Source organism: Drosophila erecta, unplaced genomic scaffold, assembly GCF_003286155.1.
Source record: "Drosophila erecta strain 14021-0224.00,06,07 unplaced genomic scaffold, DereRS2 tig00000000-arrow-pilon, whole genome shotgun sequence".
NCBI classification, from domain to species: Eukaryota; Metazoa; Arthropoda; class Insecta; order Diptera; family Drosophilidae; genus Drosophila; species Drosophila erecta.
The window spans coordinates 7,311,204-7,326,316 of NW_020825194.1; the positions used below are offsets into that span (position 1 = coordinate 7,311,204).

The 15,113-nt window shown below is 40.8% G+C and overlaps 5 protein-coding genes across 6 annotated transcripts; 4 read left to right on the forward strand and 1 right to left on the reverse strand.

The window, feature by feature from the left end:
- Nucleotides 1-35: 35 nt before the first annotated feature.
- On the forward strand, nt 36-442 carry LOC6555339 (molybdopterin synthase sulfur carrier subunit). Its single transcript, XM_001981828.3, has one exon. The coding sequence runs from the start codon at nt 86-88 to the stop codon at nt 356-358; it is 273 nt and encodes a 90-aa protein (XP_001981864.1). The 5' UTR covers nt 36-85; the 3' UTR covers nt 359-442.
- On the forward strand, nt 73-1,813 carry LOC6555340 (molybdopterin synthase catalytic subunit). Its single transcript, XM_001981829.3, has 5 exons — nt 73-497; nt 559-865; nt 982-1,257; nt 1,322-1,590; nt 1,661-1,813. Exons 1-5 carry the CDS (start codon nt 369-371, stop codon nt 1,781-1,783), a joined length of 1,104 nt encoding a protein of 367 aa, XP_001981865.1. The 5' UTR covers nt 73-368; the 3' UTR covers nt 1,784-1,813.
- A 16-nt stretch (nt 1,814-1,829) lies between these two features.
- On the reverse strand, nt 1,830-4,116 carry LOC6555341 (ribosome-binding protein 1). Its single transcript, XM_001981830.3, has 3 exons — nt 4,029-4,116; nt 3,384-3,876; nt 1,830-2,904 (listed from the first exon to the last, which is right to left on the reverse strand). Exons 2-3 carry the CDS (start codon nt 3,862-3,864, stop codon nt 2,099-2,101), a joined length of 1,287 nt encoding a protein of 428 aa, XP_001981866.1. The 5' UTR covers nt 3,865-3,876; nt 4,029-4,116; the 3' UTR covers nt 1,830-2,098.
- Nucleotides 4,117-4,654: 538 nt separating this feature from the next.
- On the forward strand, nt 4,655-15,033 carry LOC6555485 (tubulin polyglutamylase TTLL5). 2 transcript variants are annotated; one of them, XM_001981832.3, is made up of 5 exons: nt 4,655-5,014; nt 11,766-11,811; nt 11,873-12,658; nt 12,717-12,930; nt 12,987-15,033. In XM_001981832.3, the coding sequence occupies exons 2-5, from the start codon at nt 11,774-11,776 to the stop codon at nt 14,700-14,702; spliced, it is 2,754 nt and encodes a 917-aa protein (XP_001981868.1). In that variant the 5' UTR covers nt 4,655-5,014; nt 11,766-11,773; the 3' UTR covers nt 14,703-15,033. The 2 variants fall into 2 exon arrangements, with proteins under 2 accessions (XP_001981868.1, XP_026833225.1); XM_026977424.1 differs by lacking the exon at nt 4,655-5,014 and adding an exon at nt 11,145-11,193 and having other exon boundaries at nt 12,987-14,826.
- On the forward strand, nt 4,930-10,387 carry LOC6555342. The gene is made up of 2 exons (XM_001981831.3): nt 4,930-5,014; nt 6,630-10,387. The coding sequence occupies exon 2, from the start codon at nt 6,745-6,747 to the stop codon at nt 10,234-10,236; it is 3,492 nt and encodes a 1,163-aa protein (XP_001981867.2). The 5' UTR covers nt 4,930-5,014; nt 6,630-6,744; the 3' UTR covers nt 10,237-10,387.
- Nucleotides 15,034-15,113: the final 80 nt, after the last annotated feature.

Sequence of the window (15,113 nt, forward strand, 5' to 3'; positions counted from 1 at the left end):
TCCCATTTTGTACCGATATGAAATCGAAAGCATAACTAATCGGAATGTGCAACTACCTTGTCATCGCTCGTCTTCATTTGTAAATATGAATGCGGATGGACCTGTTGTCAACGTGCACGTGTTGTTTTTTGCTAAATCCCGTGAATTAGCGAACACTCCCCGGTCGAAAGTGGATGTGCCCACTAAAATTACTGCCTCCGATTTGCTGGACCTACTGGTGTCCAGATTTGGCCTGATCTCCATTCGGGATAACTTGATTTTGGCCCACAACGAGTCGTATATTGATAACCTGAGTGACACAGTTCTGTTCAAGGAAGGTGACGAACTGGCCATCATACCGCCACTAAGTGGAGGCTAACAATTTCGCCATGGATCACGTTAAATTGGTAAACGACCCCATAGACATCGCCCATATCCACCAGTTGCTGGCCGATGCAGGCTGTGGAGCCTCGTCCGTTTTCGTGGGCACTACGCGCGATAATTTTCAGGGGAAAAAGGTGGGTTCACTATCTCAGTTAATTGATTCCATTGGCTTATTTGTACTTTTCAACCTTCCAGGTGGTGTCATTGGCGTACGAGGCCTACGATAGCATGGCACTCAAGGAAATGAATAAAATCTGTTTAGATCTTCGATCTAAGTGGCCCGATCTAAAGCACATAGTCATATATCATCGATTGGGAACAGTGCCCGTTTGCGAAGCCAGTGTAGTCATAGCCGCGTCGTCACCACACCGATCGGAGGCCTTAGAATCAGTATCTTTTGCAATAGACCAGCTAAAAACTAGGGTTCCCATCTGGAAAAAGGAGATTTACGAGGGCGATCACGTCAGCGAATGGAAGGAAAACAAGGAGTCCATCAGGCCCAGTAAGACCTTATGAGTAACCATCATGACATGTATTCTTATTATTTGTATACTTGTAAATATATTTAACAATCGAGCTATTACTATCTTATTGGTTTCCCGTGCATGTACATTGCAGAGAGATCGAAAAGTGCCTTCAATTATGCAGCTTGTCCCTGCAAAGTGGAGGAGTCACATGACGTCCCACGAACTCTAGTGCAAATTAGAGTTAATGACGCTGAGTTAACCAAGCGTTTAGAATGTTTTGTCAACAGAAAACGAGACGAAATAAACTCACAAAATGTAATTGACTTCAAATCGTCTTTTGTTAACTCAGACATAGACTTGAGCGATTCCTGCGCTCGAACGCAGAGCACAATTATCAAACAGGAGCAGTCAAATTGCCATTTAAAAGGTGGGTAAACGATTCTCCATTTTCATAATTATAGCCACTTTGCTCTACAAACAACTTATCACAGTTCGACGAGTAAACAATCGCTGCGGACCTCAGCAAATGGAAATGCGACCCAACTACGAACTCGAATTGAATAAACTAATGGGATCGCGTGACGGCCAAACGGACCCGTTCAAAGAAATGAGGAAATCGCTACCCAATTCGCGACTACAGGCAATTGAATCGTACATGTGCCTAACCACCGACAACGAGGAAAACATTTTCAGTAGAATCAAAAAGGTGGAAAATAGACTTCTGCAGCTGGAGTCCATTTCCCCCGAGTACAGACACTTCGTAGGTTCCTAAAACATTTCCATTTAACATTAAAACATTGTAATTCTATAAAAACTCAATCTATTCCCAGACAAAACTTGAACCGTCTTCTATGGAACTCCCGCCGCCGAAAAAGATTCGAAAGAAATCGTACTCGGTCCCAGAATTAAGTGCGTTCATTCAAAAGATTAAGGAAGGCAGCGAATTTGCCTAATAAAACCTTTTGGCAAAAAAATGGTTATAAGCGTAATTATTATTCCTTGGTTTGTAAATGAAGTAAATTTATTTCAACATTCCAACTATTTGTAATAGTTATTTTAAATGCGTAAATGATGAGAGTGAAAAATTCAAAAATTTTTGTTTATAACTAAGGAATATGGATAAGCGTGGCTGATTTGTTTGTTTGTTAATCGGTCGTCAAGCTTCATAGATTACGCCCGAAAATCTAATGGTTATTCGTTAACCGAAGGACCAGCTTACTAATTATGTAATACGTGAAATTGTTAAACCTTATTGTTCTTCTCAACTCCTAGCACAGAGTAGGGAATTGAGCTTCATCGTCAACCTTCAGTGGCTTCTGGGCGGAGCGGCGCTTCTCTCCAAATCTGTTGTTTTCCTGTCTGTTTTCATAGCCGTTGCTGGGTCCGTTGTTGAAGCGAGGACCACGGAATCCCTCTCCACGAGGTCCCTCATTGCGGTAGCCTTCTCCACGGGGTACCTCACTGCGAGGACCCTCTCCGCGAGGTCCATCGTTGCGATAGCCACCCTCTCCACGAGGTCCGTCATTGCGGAAGCCACCTTCGCCGCGGAAGCCACCCTCGCCGCGGAAGCCACCCTCGCCGCGGAAGCCACCCTCGCCGCGGAATCCCTCTCCACGAGGACCGGCTCCGGGACGCGGTCCCTTGCGGGAACCGCCCTTTCGACCATCATTGAAGTTGAACTGGATGTCCACGATGCGCTGAAGGCGACCCACGCGCTGAGGATACAGCGATGGATCGTACTCCAACTCGTCCTCGCTGTTGCTCTCCTTCTTCTTGCTCAGTACCACCATCTTCTTCCACTCCGCATTGTCGACGGCTCCTTCGCCTGCTTTACGCAAGTTGTAGTTGGGCTTGGCACGCTGGTCTCTTAGAGCCTTCCACTCGTCGAGGGTCATCTGCTTGGACTCATCCTCCTCGGCCGCGACCGCGGGATCAGCCGACTGTTCGTTGGCCGAGTCCTCTTTTTCCGCCTGCGGTGACGTCTCCCCGGTCGTCTTTAAGTCCTCAATGTCCTGCTTCGGGGAACCCCAGTTGTGGGCACCACCGCCTTCGCGTTTGTCAATCGACTTGACGCCTGTGGAGAATAAATCAATTATTATTAGGGTCCAATTGATATGAAAGAGTACAAGGATTTTCAGAACAATTGACATGTTAACTTATCGAATTTTGTATTCGATAATAATTAATTAATTATTCGGTCATAATAATTAATTACAAATTATTAGACCTAAAATAATATTCCAGAAAACACATGTGTTAACAAATGCAATGCAGCAATTTCATACCACAAATAGTGTTTTGAAAATTAATATTTACAAACACGTTTTTAAATTCGACAAATGTTGCCGTCAATGCTCGAAAGTCACGTGAGAAATATGTGCTGAATTAAGCGATATGTAATCTTGTTGCCATGGGTTCCATTTTCACTATATTTTACAGCATGTCGCCATTGCAGACTAGCATATTCCACTCAGGAAAATCGAGAACTGAGCTCTTTTTAACCCACTTGAGGAGCAAACACGAGAACAAAGAACAGAATCTAGGCATAATTACCGGTTTTATCGGATCCAGATTGGCGATCGAACTCGCGCTTTCCGAACTTCTCGCCGGTACGGGCGCGTGGTGGTCCCCTGTTATCACGATTGTTGAACTGGCGCTGCGGCAGCTCGTTTCCGAATTCCCCGGTCGATTCCTTGTTTCCGTAGCGCTGGTTGTTGTTGTTGTTATGGTTGTTGAACCTGCCCTGGTTGTTGGCACCGTTTGTGGCTGCGTTCCTGGGACGGCTCACATCACCGCCAGCGGGACCCTTGCCACCCTTCACTGGACTCACGTTCTTGACCGCCGGAGCGTTGGCCTTGCGGGCCGAAGTTACCGGCTTGTTCTCCTTCTCTGACTTGCCCTTTGGCGCCTTCGCCGGTTCCGGCTTCTTGGGCGCCGCGACTACGGCAGGAATCTGTGGCTGGGCGGGAGCGGCGGAGGAGTCATCGTCGTCCATGAACAACAGCTCGTAGCGGTTATTTCCAGAATTGTCCATGATGTAAAATTTCTACGAATTAAAAGTGAACCAGATTTGGGGGTTACTTTGGTTTCGGTGGAAACGATATGCTTTGCTGTTAACTTATTGGCACATGGCCGGCCTAGTGCTCAATCGTAGTGATAATTGGTTAAAATTGCGAAAACGCGGAGCAAATTACGCACCTCGCCGGAAACGAAAGTGAAGGTAGAAACATCGATGGCAGGACCATCGGGGCATCGATGGGTTCCTTTTTTCAGTATTTCGATTGCATGCCCTGGTTATCGATATGAGTATATATCTGTAGGACTTGAAACAAATTATTTAAGTATATGCGGAGCAAAATATTTATTGTTGATTCTAAAAGGATTCGACTGCGCGGATAAGTTGTCTGATTAAGTTTGACCTAGATTTGCATCCGAAAATGAAAGACAATATTAAATAAACAATAATGTATAGTTAAATAAGTTTATTAACAGTTACCTTAAATAATAAATTTAAACTATGTATATTTCTAATATAACTTATATTAATATGTATTGCCGATAGATACCGGATTGTAAGTAACAGGCAGTGGATAATAAATATCAGTTTTGGTTTCAGGTAAAACGTGAAAGTCAATTATTGCCATCAAATATAGGTTTGATAGTTTTAGTAATTCAATTTATGGAACAATACATTTTAATTGTCTTGCTATTTAAATGAAATACAGAGTTAAATTATTGTTGAGCCCCCGATTATATCGCATAAAAATACCGAAATGTGCTCAATTGATGTATCGATTGCAGGCCGAGGTTTCGTCCAGCTCTATCAGTCGGCCCATCGCCATAACGAGAACAACTTTTGGGCCCGTAGAGACAAATGTGACATTTGTTTCTTTGATGCGTTGCCATCGAAATTCTCTGTCCTCTTCGGCCTAATGCAAGTAATAAATTCAAGTAAAAGCAAATTGTCCTTGTAATCGAAAGCGAGTACATCGTGAATTTTGGCCATTGCGTACCGAACCGCGAAAGAGCAGACGAGGGACAGAACGACAGTCAAGCGAATTGGAATATTGGAAGCGAAGAAGAGGAGAGGGATCTCGAGCACCCATTAGCCCCCATCCACATTCACGTCCAACGGGCCCCCAAGTATTCGCAAGTGGTAAAAGGGCCGCGTTTGCGTTTCGCCGGTGAGTCCCCAAATAAGAATGCAATCCACACACATCCGTTTTGATATTTATAAGTTATTCATAAGTTTAGGTTTAAGTGCGTGTGTTCCAGTTGGTTTCCCCATTTCCTCATGTGAACGCGGGACATGCATCAACAAAAAAATCAATATCTTCGCCTGCTATATGCAGTTTTTGTGATTTTTGTTGTTTTTTTTGTTTTTTTGTTTTGGAGCTCGGGGCTTCCACTGTTCTCTAAATGGACTTTACCTTGACCTCTTTGACTGCGCAAAACGGCATTTGGCACCCCGAAAGTTTTTAAGTAAAAAAAACAATTTGCTTTAAAAAACTTGGCAAAAATATCGTGATGTCATTTCTGACTTTTTTGCCCACCTTTTTTGGAGTTCTGTCGCACGGAAATCGACCATATTATCATATTCGGTCAGGCAATGGGGCTCCAATTGCTTTTATGCATATGTCGATTCTTGGTTTCTATCCGAGTTTTTCCGGGGGTGGTTCCTACCCCTTCTCACAGATATCGTCTGGCCTAACAGTTATTTTTGCACCCTCAGTAGGTATGTACCTTACATGGTAGCATATCAAAAATGGAAACAAGTGATGTGAAACATTTCATACTCTTTGGTATAAATGTAAAACGGACCTTGGATTTCAAGCAGTCAAAATGGGATGCATTCACATAAAGCCTTCTACTAAACGAAAAAAGCACTTGTTCTGCAAAATTACTTGGCATGCAGTTGACTGATCTCAACCGTCAGCAAGAATTAAGCCAATTGGACAGATACTTTTTAAGGAATGTGTATTTGAATACAAATGCAAAGATGTTTTAATTAATATGTGTTATTTATGAGCTCAAAGCATTGCACTAATATCATATTTTAACTTTCTACGGAAGTGGAAGCAAGATACGAACCATGTCGCTGAAGTCGCCAATCTTTTTCAATAAAAAACATTTAATGTTTTGTTCAAGATTGTCTTCAGCTAAGATACTAATATTTTGAGATTTACTATGCCTTATTTTCCTTTTATGAAATAATTATGCCAAATCTAAATAATAAATATTGGCTGTAGGGAACATTTTGGAGCTCTAAAAAAATAAAATATCAACACCTTTTTTTGAAATTAGATGAGTTATATATTGACTCTACCCTCGCATAGTATGCTTAATTCAAGCAAATACAACACACACCCTCCTCTATGAATACGTAACTCTTCAATTAAATTCAATGCTTTTCATAACCGCGTTACGAAACTGTCATTGTATTCCAATAAGTTCCACTAGTTATGATATAGTGCTCTATTGCTGGCTCATAATTCTGGCGCATGTAGTTATAGAATTGTATTGCTACAATGTTATTACAGTATTTAGTTGCCTACATTTTGTGTCAATCGAAGGAAATACTCGTCTTGAAAGGCCAGGATTGTTTGATTTCTATAAATGCAATCGCATATTCCTAAATTTAAACGACTTTTCGAATTCGAACTGGTTGCCGTAGGCTAAGAACTTAGTATTTAATGATTTCGTAGATCAATAGAAATTCTGCTTAATAATGTAAGACTAATTTTTTGTTACTACTCCTTAAATTTTATATAAAAAACATTTTTTCCTTCAATTTTATAGCATCTCAATATCTGAAATCAAAAGAAAAATTCAATTTATATCAAACCGAAAGAAAAATCAATTTTCTCCGAGCCACACAAAATTAATTGATGTTTAAAGGTATTGCAACCACAAAATGAATACCAAAAACATTGAAAACAAACCCATGGATGGTACAAAATTTCTTGATATGTTGTCAACAATATCATTGCAGGAAATATTACAATTTGAGTTTCGTCTCAATCCAACAAGCAAATGGGAAACATTGGTAGTAGCCCCAGAAAGTCCGCTTAGGAAATACAATTGTAATATTTGCCATGTTGTCCAGTTCGGCGACAAGAATTTGTTTGCCCACCTCAGTGGCAAAAAACACAACTCTGTAATGGCAGCTGAAGAGCAATTGCAGTTCAGAATCAAGCCCATTCGAGCTCCACAAAAACCAGTTTCAGAAACCGTAAAAAAGGGCCCAAACACCAATACGAATAACAACAAGAACAGCACGTCTCCAGTTGTAAAACATTTGCCTATTTTAAACAAAAATGCACCAATCAAAAACAATAATGCAAACACTACCGTTGTTAAGCAGGAAGCTGGAAATGAAGTTTCAAAAATACAGCCGATTCAAAAGAAAGGTCCAGCCATTGCACTTAACAAGCAAAACCTTGCTAGCCCTAAGGCGGGAAATAATCAAACTACTCAAAAGAATATTCAGGGCAATAATCCAAACATTCAAAAGAATGTCCCAGTAAACAATCCACCCAATCTAAAGAATACTTTACAAAATAACACGCCTACAAAAAAAAATACAGCGAATAATATACCCGTACAAAAGAATATCTCGGTTATTGGTGCACAGAAAAAACCTAACCCGAACCCGGGAAATATGCAAGCGAAGAAAGCAAATGTGAATGCGGCTAACGCAACTAACACTGCTAATAAAAAGGCTCCACAGTCGGCAACGGCTACAGCAAACACTTCCTCGATTTCGGGAGGTCCTGCTCCAAAAACTAGTGTAAGCAATACCACTTTGCAGCAGGCAGCGGATGTTCAGACCCAAAAACAATCACAAGCGCAAACAAAACCACCTGTTCAAAATCCCGCACATACAGAAACAAAGCCACAGCCAACCAAAGCTGTGCAGAATGCTATATCGAATAACGCGGACTTGGCTCGCAACAAGACAACTAATCCAGATATAGTCAAAAATCCGCTTACCACGAAAATATCTTGTGTTCCGCTGGCCAAGCTTATCAACTCCACACCTGAGCCCGAGAACGATGTCATAATTATTGAGGAACTGCCAAAAGAGGCTGCTAAACCGTCAGAAACTCCGAAAAATCTCATACCAGTTCAAGCAACAAATCAGAACTCTACTATTGCGGCCAAGAAGCCGACCAACATTGCTGCGCACCCCGTGCGTCTAACTACTACCAATAAGGTAGTAGTAAGGCCTACCTACGTTGCTCCCACGGATTACCCAGCAGCTAGACCTGGCGGCACATTTGAGTCCAGGAGCCAGAGTCATGTCATGGGCCTTGTTGGAGTGGAGTACGTCTTGAAAATAGTTAGGAATTTGGCTGATAAGAATGCCAGATACCAATGTTGCCTATGCGAGATCACTGCCGATGAGCAATCGATGCACAACCATTTGCTGGGCTATAACCACCGCTTAAAGTATTTCGACAAGCATTTCCCGACAGCAATGCGTCTGTACCGCCAGTATGTGTCCCAAGTGCCTGAGAGCGAGGTGTGCAAAATAATGATGCCCATTTTTGATAAGCTTGCGCATGCCATTGAAACGCACCATGGTCGAAAATCTGCCCATCTGTGCTATGAACATGTATATTCCAAAGATCGCCAGAGCTTGTTCTCCCAGGTGTACAATAGAAAGCACTCGTCGGAAAAGTTTGGGCCCTCGTTCACACACGTCGTTGATGCTAAAGAGGTGGAGGAGTTGATCAACAGGGTTAGAAACAACGTTCAGCCCTTGATGAACATTGAAAATCCGAATCCTTACTACGTCCCTCCATACGTACCTCATTATGTGGGATATCAGAATGTGCCCGAAAAAAATACACAACCGCCCGTTGATGACGAAACGCACAAGCGAATGGTCGACAACTTTCTCAGGGACACCAGACATAGTTCGGGCGATGTCCATAAGTCTCGAAACCCAAAGCGGAACCGCTCCAGATCCAACTCGCCTGATCAAAGGAAGAGAGTCACCCACAAAAGGCACTGGAATGTTGAGCGTAGATCAGTGTCGCCTTTGCGCGATGGTGACCTTTGGCAGGCGTACCGCCACATGGTAGATCATAAGGTGCGCGAGCTAAATATGTCCTTCGACACATACAAATCTGACCCCGAACAGCATCCAAACTATCAGGCTGAGTGGCAAATGTTTTGGAAGCGCCGTAAGGATGAACTTATACTGGCTGGCATTAACCATCGCACGTACAACTTTCAAAACGAGTGGATTCATTTCTTTAATGCTCGCATCGAGGAGTTGTACAATCAAGATATTGAAAATATCAAAATAAAATGTCGCGAACGTTTGTGTTTGCCAATGACCAATAACGAATTAGCCGACGAAAAGTATTATGTTCATTTGGGCAAAACGGACGAGCCCGATTTGCGAAAGCCAGAACCTAGAAATGAACTGCAGAAAATGATGGTTGATGAAGAGAATCTGGTTGTGGAGCCACCGAATGTGATCCATGTCCTACGTCTTTTAACCGCTTTGGAAGATTACCTGGGAAGTTTGGGTCCTTTTGTTACCGAAATGCTAGTGAAAGCCTTGCAAACGCAAAAGATTAATCCGGAAAATGTTCATTCATCAATTTTAACAGCCGAAAACTGTGCTATTTTGGAGACCGTTAAAGAAAAGTTTACTGGTCTCTTAATATCCCAAATTTATGATCCCGCTAAAGAAAGGGCTTTGAAAAGAGCTATTAATGACACTGAACTGTTGCTTCGAAGTGCCAGTAAACTTAACCATTCCAAAGATAACGCTCAGCACGCTGAGCAACCCGATATGGCCAACAAAAAACCGTATAGCCATGATAAACCATTGGACAAAACTGAGCTCGCGGCGAAACTGGCTTCCTCATTGATGTCCCAAGGCAAAACATCTATTAACCGAGAGGAACTTCAGAAGATACTTCAAGTATACACGATGATTGAGCAGAAGAAACGCCAGGACGTGCCCTCCTCTAGCAGTTCCATAAATTTATTGCCCAGCACTTCCACTAACTTGATTCCAAATTCCAATAGCAATGGTAACCTGTTGACACAACATTCATCTAGAAATTTAAACATTGCAAGCAATGCAAAGCAACCCAACAATCCGACCAGTATGCATACTGGTCAAAACTACTCCGGAAATGTGGCCCGCTTTAACAACCAACAAAGCACTAACTTAGCTAGCACCTTTACCTCGAACGCGTATCCGACTGATCGTGGATTTGGGGGATCCGGCGGATTTAATAGTCAAGTCGGCTCTGCACTACCGGCAATCAACCCGAGCAGCGTTTTGCGAAACGATCTGACCACGTCGTCACTCTTCAACTTCAACACCAATTTGAACCCATCTTATAACAACCCTAACCGGAGGAATCCTAATTTTTAGTTGATAGCACGTAATGCGGATAGATTGATAACGAATACTTACATTAAACCCACAATAATGTAATCACAACATTTTCAAATAAGCTACATTCATTGAAAATTTGTACAACATTTGAAGAATGTAATGTAAATAAATCGATTTTATAATGACAGTCAGTTGTTATTAATTATTCTAGAAAAGGAAGAAGTTAGCTTACTTAACTAAATTAACTTACTTAACTAAATTAGTTATCAAATGAATGTGTTTTTTTTTTTTATATAATATGGATAACTTTTAATATTTCGATTTTATTGCATACATTTGAGTGGATATCAATTATTTTCATAAAATAAATTGTACATTCGGCAATTAGAAAAATAAAATAACATGAAATTCTAAACATTTGAGACCACTGTGTATTCTACAAAACTCCAATAGTATATTCATTCTGATTATCTCGAAACCAGATTACACATTTTCCTATGTCACGTCCAGTTAAATGGAAAAGATGATAAATTAGAACTGTGTTTCTGGTGGAGATGTCTTTTATGTTACATTAGAATAGTAAGCACAAACGTACAGCGCATGGAACACACATACAGCACATCCGGATGAATGCCATACCACATCGTTTCACGGTTTAAATAGGTTAATGGATCTCGAACCTAATCCTGCATCTAGAAAATCCTAGCTTCTAGAAAAATATGCGGATGCACAAACTCAAGTACTCCATACTCCAAAGTGATGAAGAACACTTCGATTGTAACCATGCCGTACTTCGGAAGCTATACACTTCCAAAATTATGACCATGACGGCTTTTCATCTCGACGCTGGAAAATTATCGCCCAAAAACAACTGCTAATCGCTGGAAAAATGTAATTGTGCTCACGCCGAGTAGCTATCAGTATTTATATTTAGATCAATCTTTATTCAAATAGGCCAAACAAACCACCTGGTACTCTACGTTGTTAAAAAAGGTACGAAATAATTCTAAAGTAATTACAACACCTTTTAAATATTCTAATGAATATCTATTTAGCGAACTTGACATACGAATTTGTTTAATTTGTAATGTGATTAACGTGAAATTTCCAACTTAATAGCATCTGAAGACAATGCAAATTTTTAATTAAAGTTGTCGATTGATTAGATATGGTATTTTCTATTTCCTGTGCTATAAAAAGATGACAAAAAAAAGATGGCAAAAGATAATTTTAATTGTTTTTGGTTTTTTTTTTACCTTTAAAGAGGATTTTTGTTAAGTTTATGTTTAATCTTGATATACATACATAAATCAAAAAAGCCATTCGAAAAATAGTAGCTTCTGATGATAGTGCGATTATCTCAATGCTATTTCTGGCAAACTACTTATTAAAAAGTTAGTGATTAATGCGAAGTGTCTGTCCGCCTAAGTATTTCCAAGGTTTGTTTTTCATGCATTTGATGGTTAATTTAAATCCAGCTTAGGTATGTCCTGAAACAAGAATTTAAAGTATTTCTAGAATAATCATGTTTATATAACTTATTATTTTGCATTCTACTATTTCAGAAGTCGTTATGCCTTCTTCATTGTGTGAAGCTCTCACAAATTCTTCGTAAGTTTTAAAACCGCTTTAAATAATAATTTAGTAATATAATTTGGACTTTTTTTTGCAGAATCAGTTTTGATTATCAAAAAGAAGATGATTGGATTACGAGTGGAAAGCTTGGTTCGCGAGAAGCAGTTTTGGTATTTAGAACGAATATTCTTAATCCGAAAATCCGGAAAACATTGTCTGAGAAGTCCTCTGCACAAGTGTTAACGGAATCGAAGGATAATGAGGAAGAGGCCGTTCAATGCCAAGAAAAACAAGAGCAAAAAGAATCCACTTCTTCAGAACCGAGTAGTAAGGATTCTCTTAGCGGTTCAACGCAACAAAAGATATTTTTATTGAAAAAACCGCAACAATGTGATAAATCGGATAAATTAACTTTTTCTAGCCCTTTTAAGAAGATACTTAACCGATATTCCTCGAGTGATACGTCCATTTCAAGTGAAGGTGAAGAGCCTGCAAGTAGTAGTGAAAAGAAATCGCGTGTACTTAAAACCAGTCAGAATACTATTAATATTGAACTAACTGCCGACTTATCGAAGGAGAGTGGATACGAATCCATAGCACCTGCCAAATCACTTTCAAATACTGTAGTAAGCGAAGAAGATCAGGAGGTGACAAGCGAAGATGATGATGAAAGTGGGATTAACATGCCTGCCTCTAAACTAAAAATTACCTACAAATTCCATCAAACGGAAACCAAGTTGCTTAGAAAGCTCTTTAATGTCCATGGCCTTACAGAAGTTCAGGGTGAAAATAATAACTTTAATTTACTCTGGACGGGTGTTCATATGAAATTAGATATTGTTAGAAATTTGGCGCCGTATCAGAGGGTTAATCATTTCCCAAGGTGAGTAAATTTTGTTCTCATTTTAACCGAATTAAATGCATTTATTTCGTATGCGCAGGTCCTACGAAATGACCCGAAAGGACAGACTATATAAAAACATCGAACGCATGCAACATCTCCGGGGTATGAAGCATTTTGATATTGTGCCACAAACATTCGTTCTGCCAATCGAGTCCCGAGATCTAGTAGTAGCCCACAACAAGCATCGCGGACCATGGATAGTTAAGCCAGCGGCATCTAGTCGAGGAAGGGGAATATTTATTGTCAATTCGGTAACTATAAATTGTATATTAATTGTATACTAACAAATAGATTTGTTTGCTTTTAGCCAGATCAAATACCTCAAGATGAACAGGCGGTGGTGTCGAAGTATATAGTGGATCCGCTGTGCATTGATGGTCACAAATGTGATTTAAGGGTATACGTCCTAGTGACGTCCTTCGATCCCCTAATTATTTATTTATATGAAGAGGGCATTGTCAGGTTGGCCACAGTCAAGTACGACAGACATGCCGATAACCTGTGGAACCCGTGCATGCACCTCTGCAATTACAGCATTAACAAATACCATTCTGATTACATAAGGAGCTCCGATGCTCAGGATGAGGATGTAGGCCATAAGTGGACGTTGTCTGCTCTCTTAAGGCACCTGAAACTCCAGAGTTGTGATACACGTCAGCTAATGCTGAATATTGAAGATTTAATTATTAAAGCTGTGCTAGCCTGTGCTCAATCCATTATTTCGGCCTGCAGAATGTTCGTTCCCAACGGAAATAACTGCTTTGAGCTGTATGGATTTGATATATTAATAGACAACGCACTAAAGCCATGGCTACTGGAAATCAACTTATCACCGTCAATGGGTGTGGATAGTCCTTTGGACACCAAGGTGAAGTCATGCCTAATGGCAGACCTATTGACGTGTGTGGGCATTCCAGCCTATAGTCCAGAAATGAGATCTCATTATGACCAGAAATGGTCGCGTTTCCGCAGCTCAAGCTGCCAAAGGCAAGCCACATTTCCCAGTGCCTCGCAAAAGACAAAGAAGTCGAAGAAAAAAGGACCTGCCATTAATCTTAATCTAACCGGCGAAGAGCAGCGCATATTGCGCAATGCACGCCTACAGTATTCTCGTCGTGGAGGATTCGTACGCATCTTTCCTACGGATGACTCAATGCAGCGTTATGGTAATTTCCTTGATTCTGCTAATGGCATTCCAATTTCCACACCGAATGTTCAAAGTCAGACATTCCAAACGCCGATTATTCAGCACAACTACAACCAGATGATTCACCAAAATTTATACTCCAAGGATGGCCGGCAAAAGCAGGAGGATAATTCTGAAGCTGACCGGATTTGGCAATACGAAAGGGCCTTAGAAACCGATTCGGAAATTCCATTTGTCAAGAAGCCCACAGTTGAGAAGTGCGAAGTGGAGGGGAGGCGGTTAAGGAAGGTGATGCTCAAGAAAATATCCAATGGATCAGAGCTGACGCCATTTCAAGCGCGACAGACGTTCAGCATATACTTGGAATCGGTTCTCCGGCGGCTTACCGAAGATCCCAAAGACAATCACGAGAAAATAATACTCAAGTTTTTGAACAAGTTCGGCGGGTCTATAAAGCCGCCAGTAATGTTCCGAAATATGCAAACCATTAAGGTGGCCAGCAAAGCCCGGTCCGCAATGGTGGCGAAACTTCTGGGTGACTTTCTGGAGAACTACAAAAGAGATACAGAGGCCTATGTGGACTCGTTCGATCACTTCGGAATGATTCCATCCAGTGCCTACAATCAGTTCTTAATGCACGCCCAAGAGTCCGATTTGGAGGCAGTGCTGACACTCCACACCAATGTAACCGGGATCATGCCCTTCCTCTACAACCGATGTGGACTGTCAGTGCCACCCACTCCCCCGATTCCGTCTGGCTTGCACGGCTTTCTGAGAGCCCTCCCCTCCATGGTGTCCTCCACTGGCAGTAACAGGGAGCTCAGCAAATACGATGGATACTTCAAGAACTTTGACAAGGAGAAGATATTTCTATGAAGCCCGAAATCGATGGGAATTTTAAATCTAAATAGCTAATTTGTCAAGCTTTTGTCCAGTCATCCTATTGTAGTAAGTCTAATTATTTTTGTATTCAAATTTTCGCATTAAGGCAGAGGCTTACACAAATAAATATTTATCGATAAACAACGATTACTTAAATGTAATTTTTGAAACGCTTTATTAAAAATGAAATAGCTTTTATATATTTAAAAAAAAGGACAACTTTTTCTGCCTACACAACTCATAGCTTTAAAAATATAATATACATTCGACGCCAAAGATATATGAAATCGATACTTCGAAAATAAATGTGAAATGCACAAAACTATGCAACTGAGTTTTTGTTTAAAAATTTAATTTTTTGTGATGGGTATTTCGAATATGTGACTATTTTTCCAAGCTGAGTAC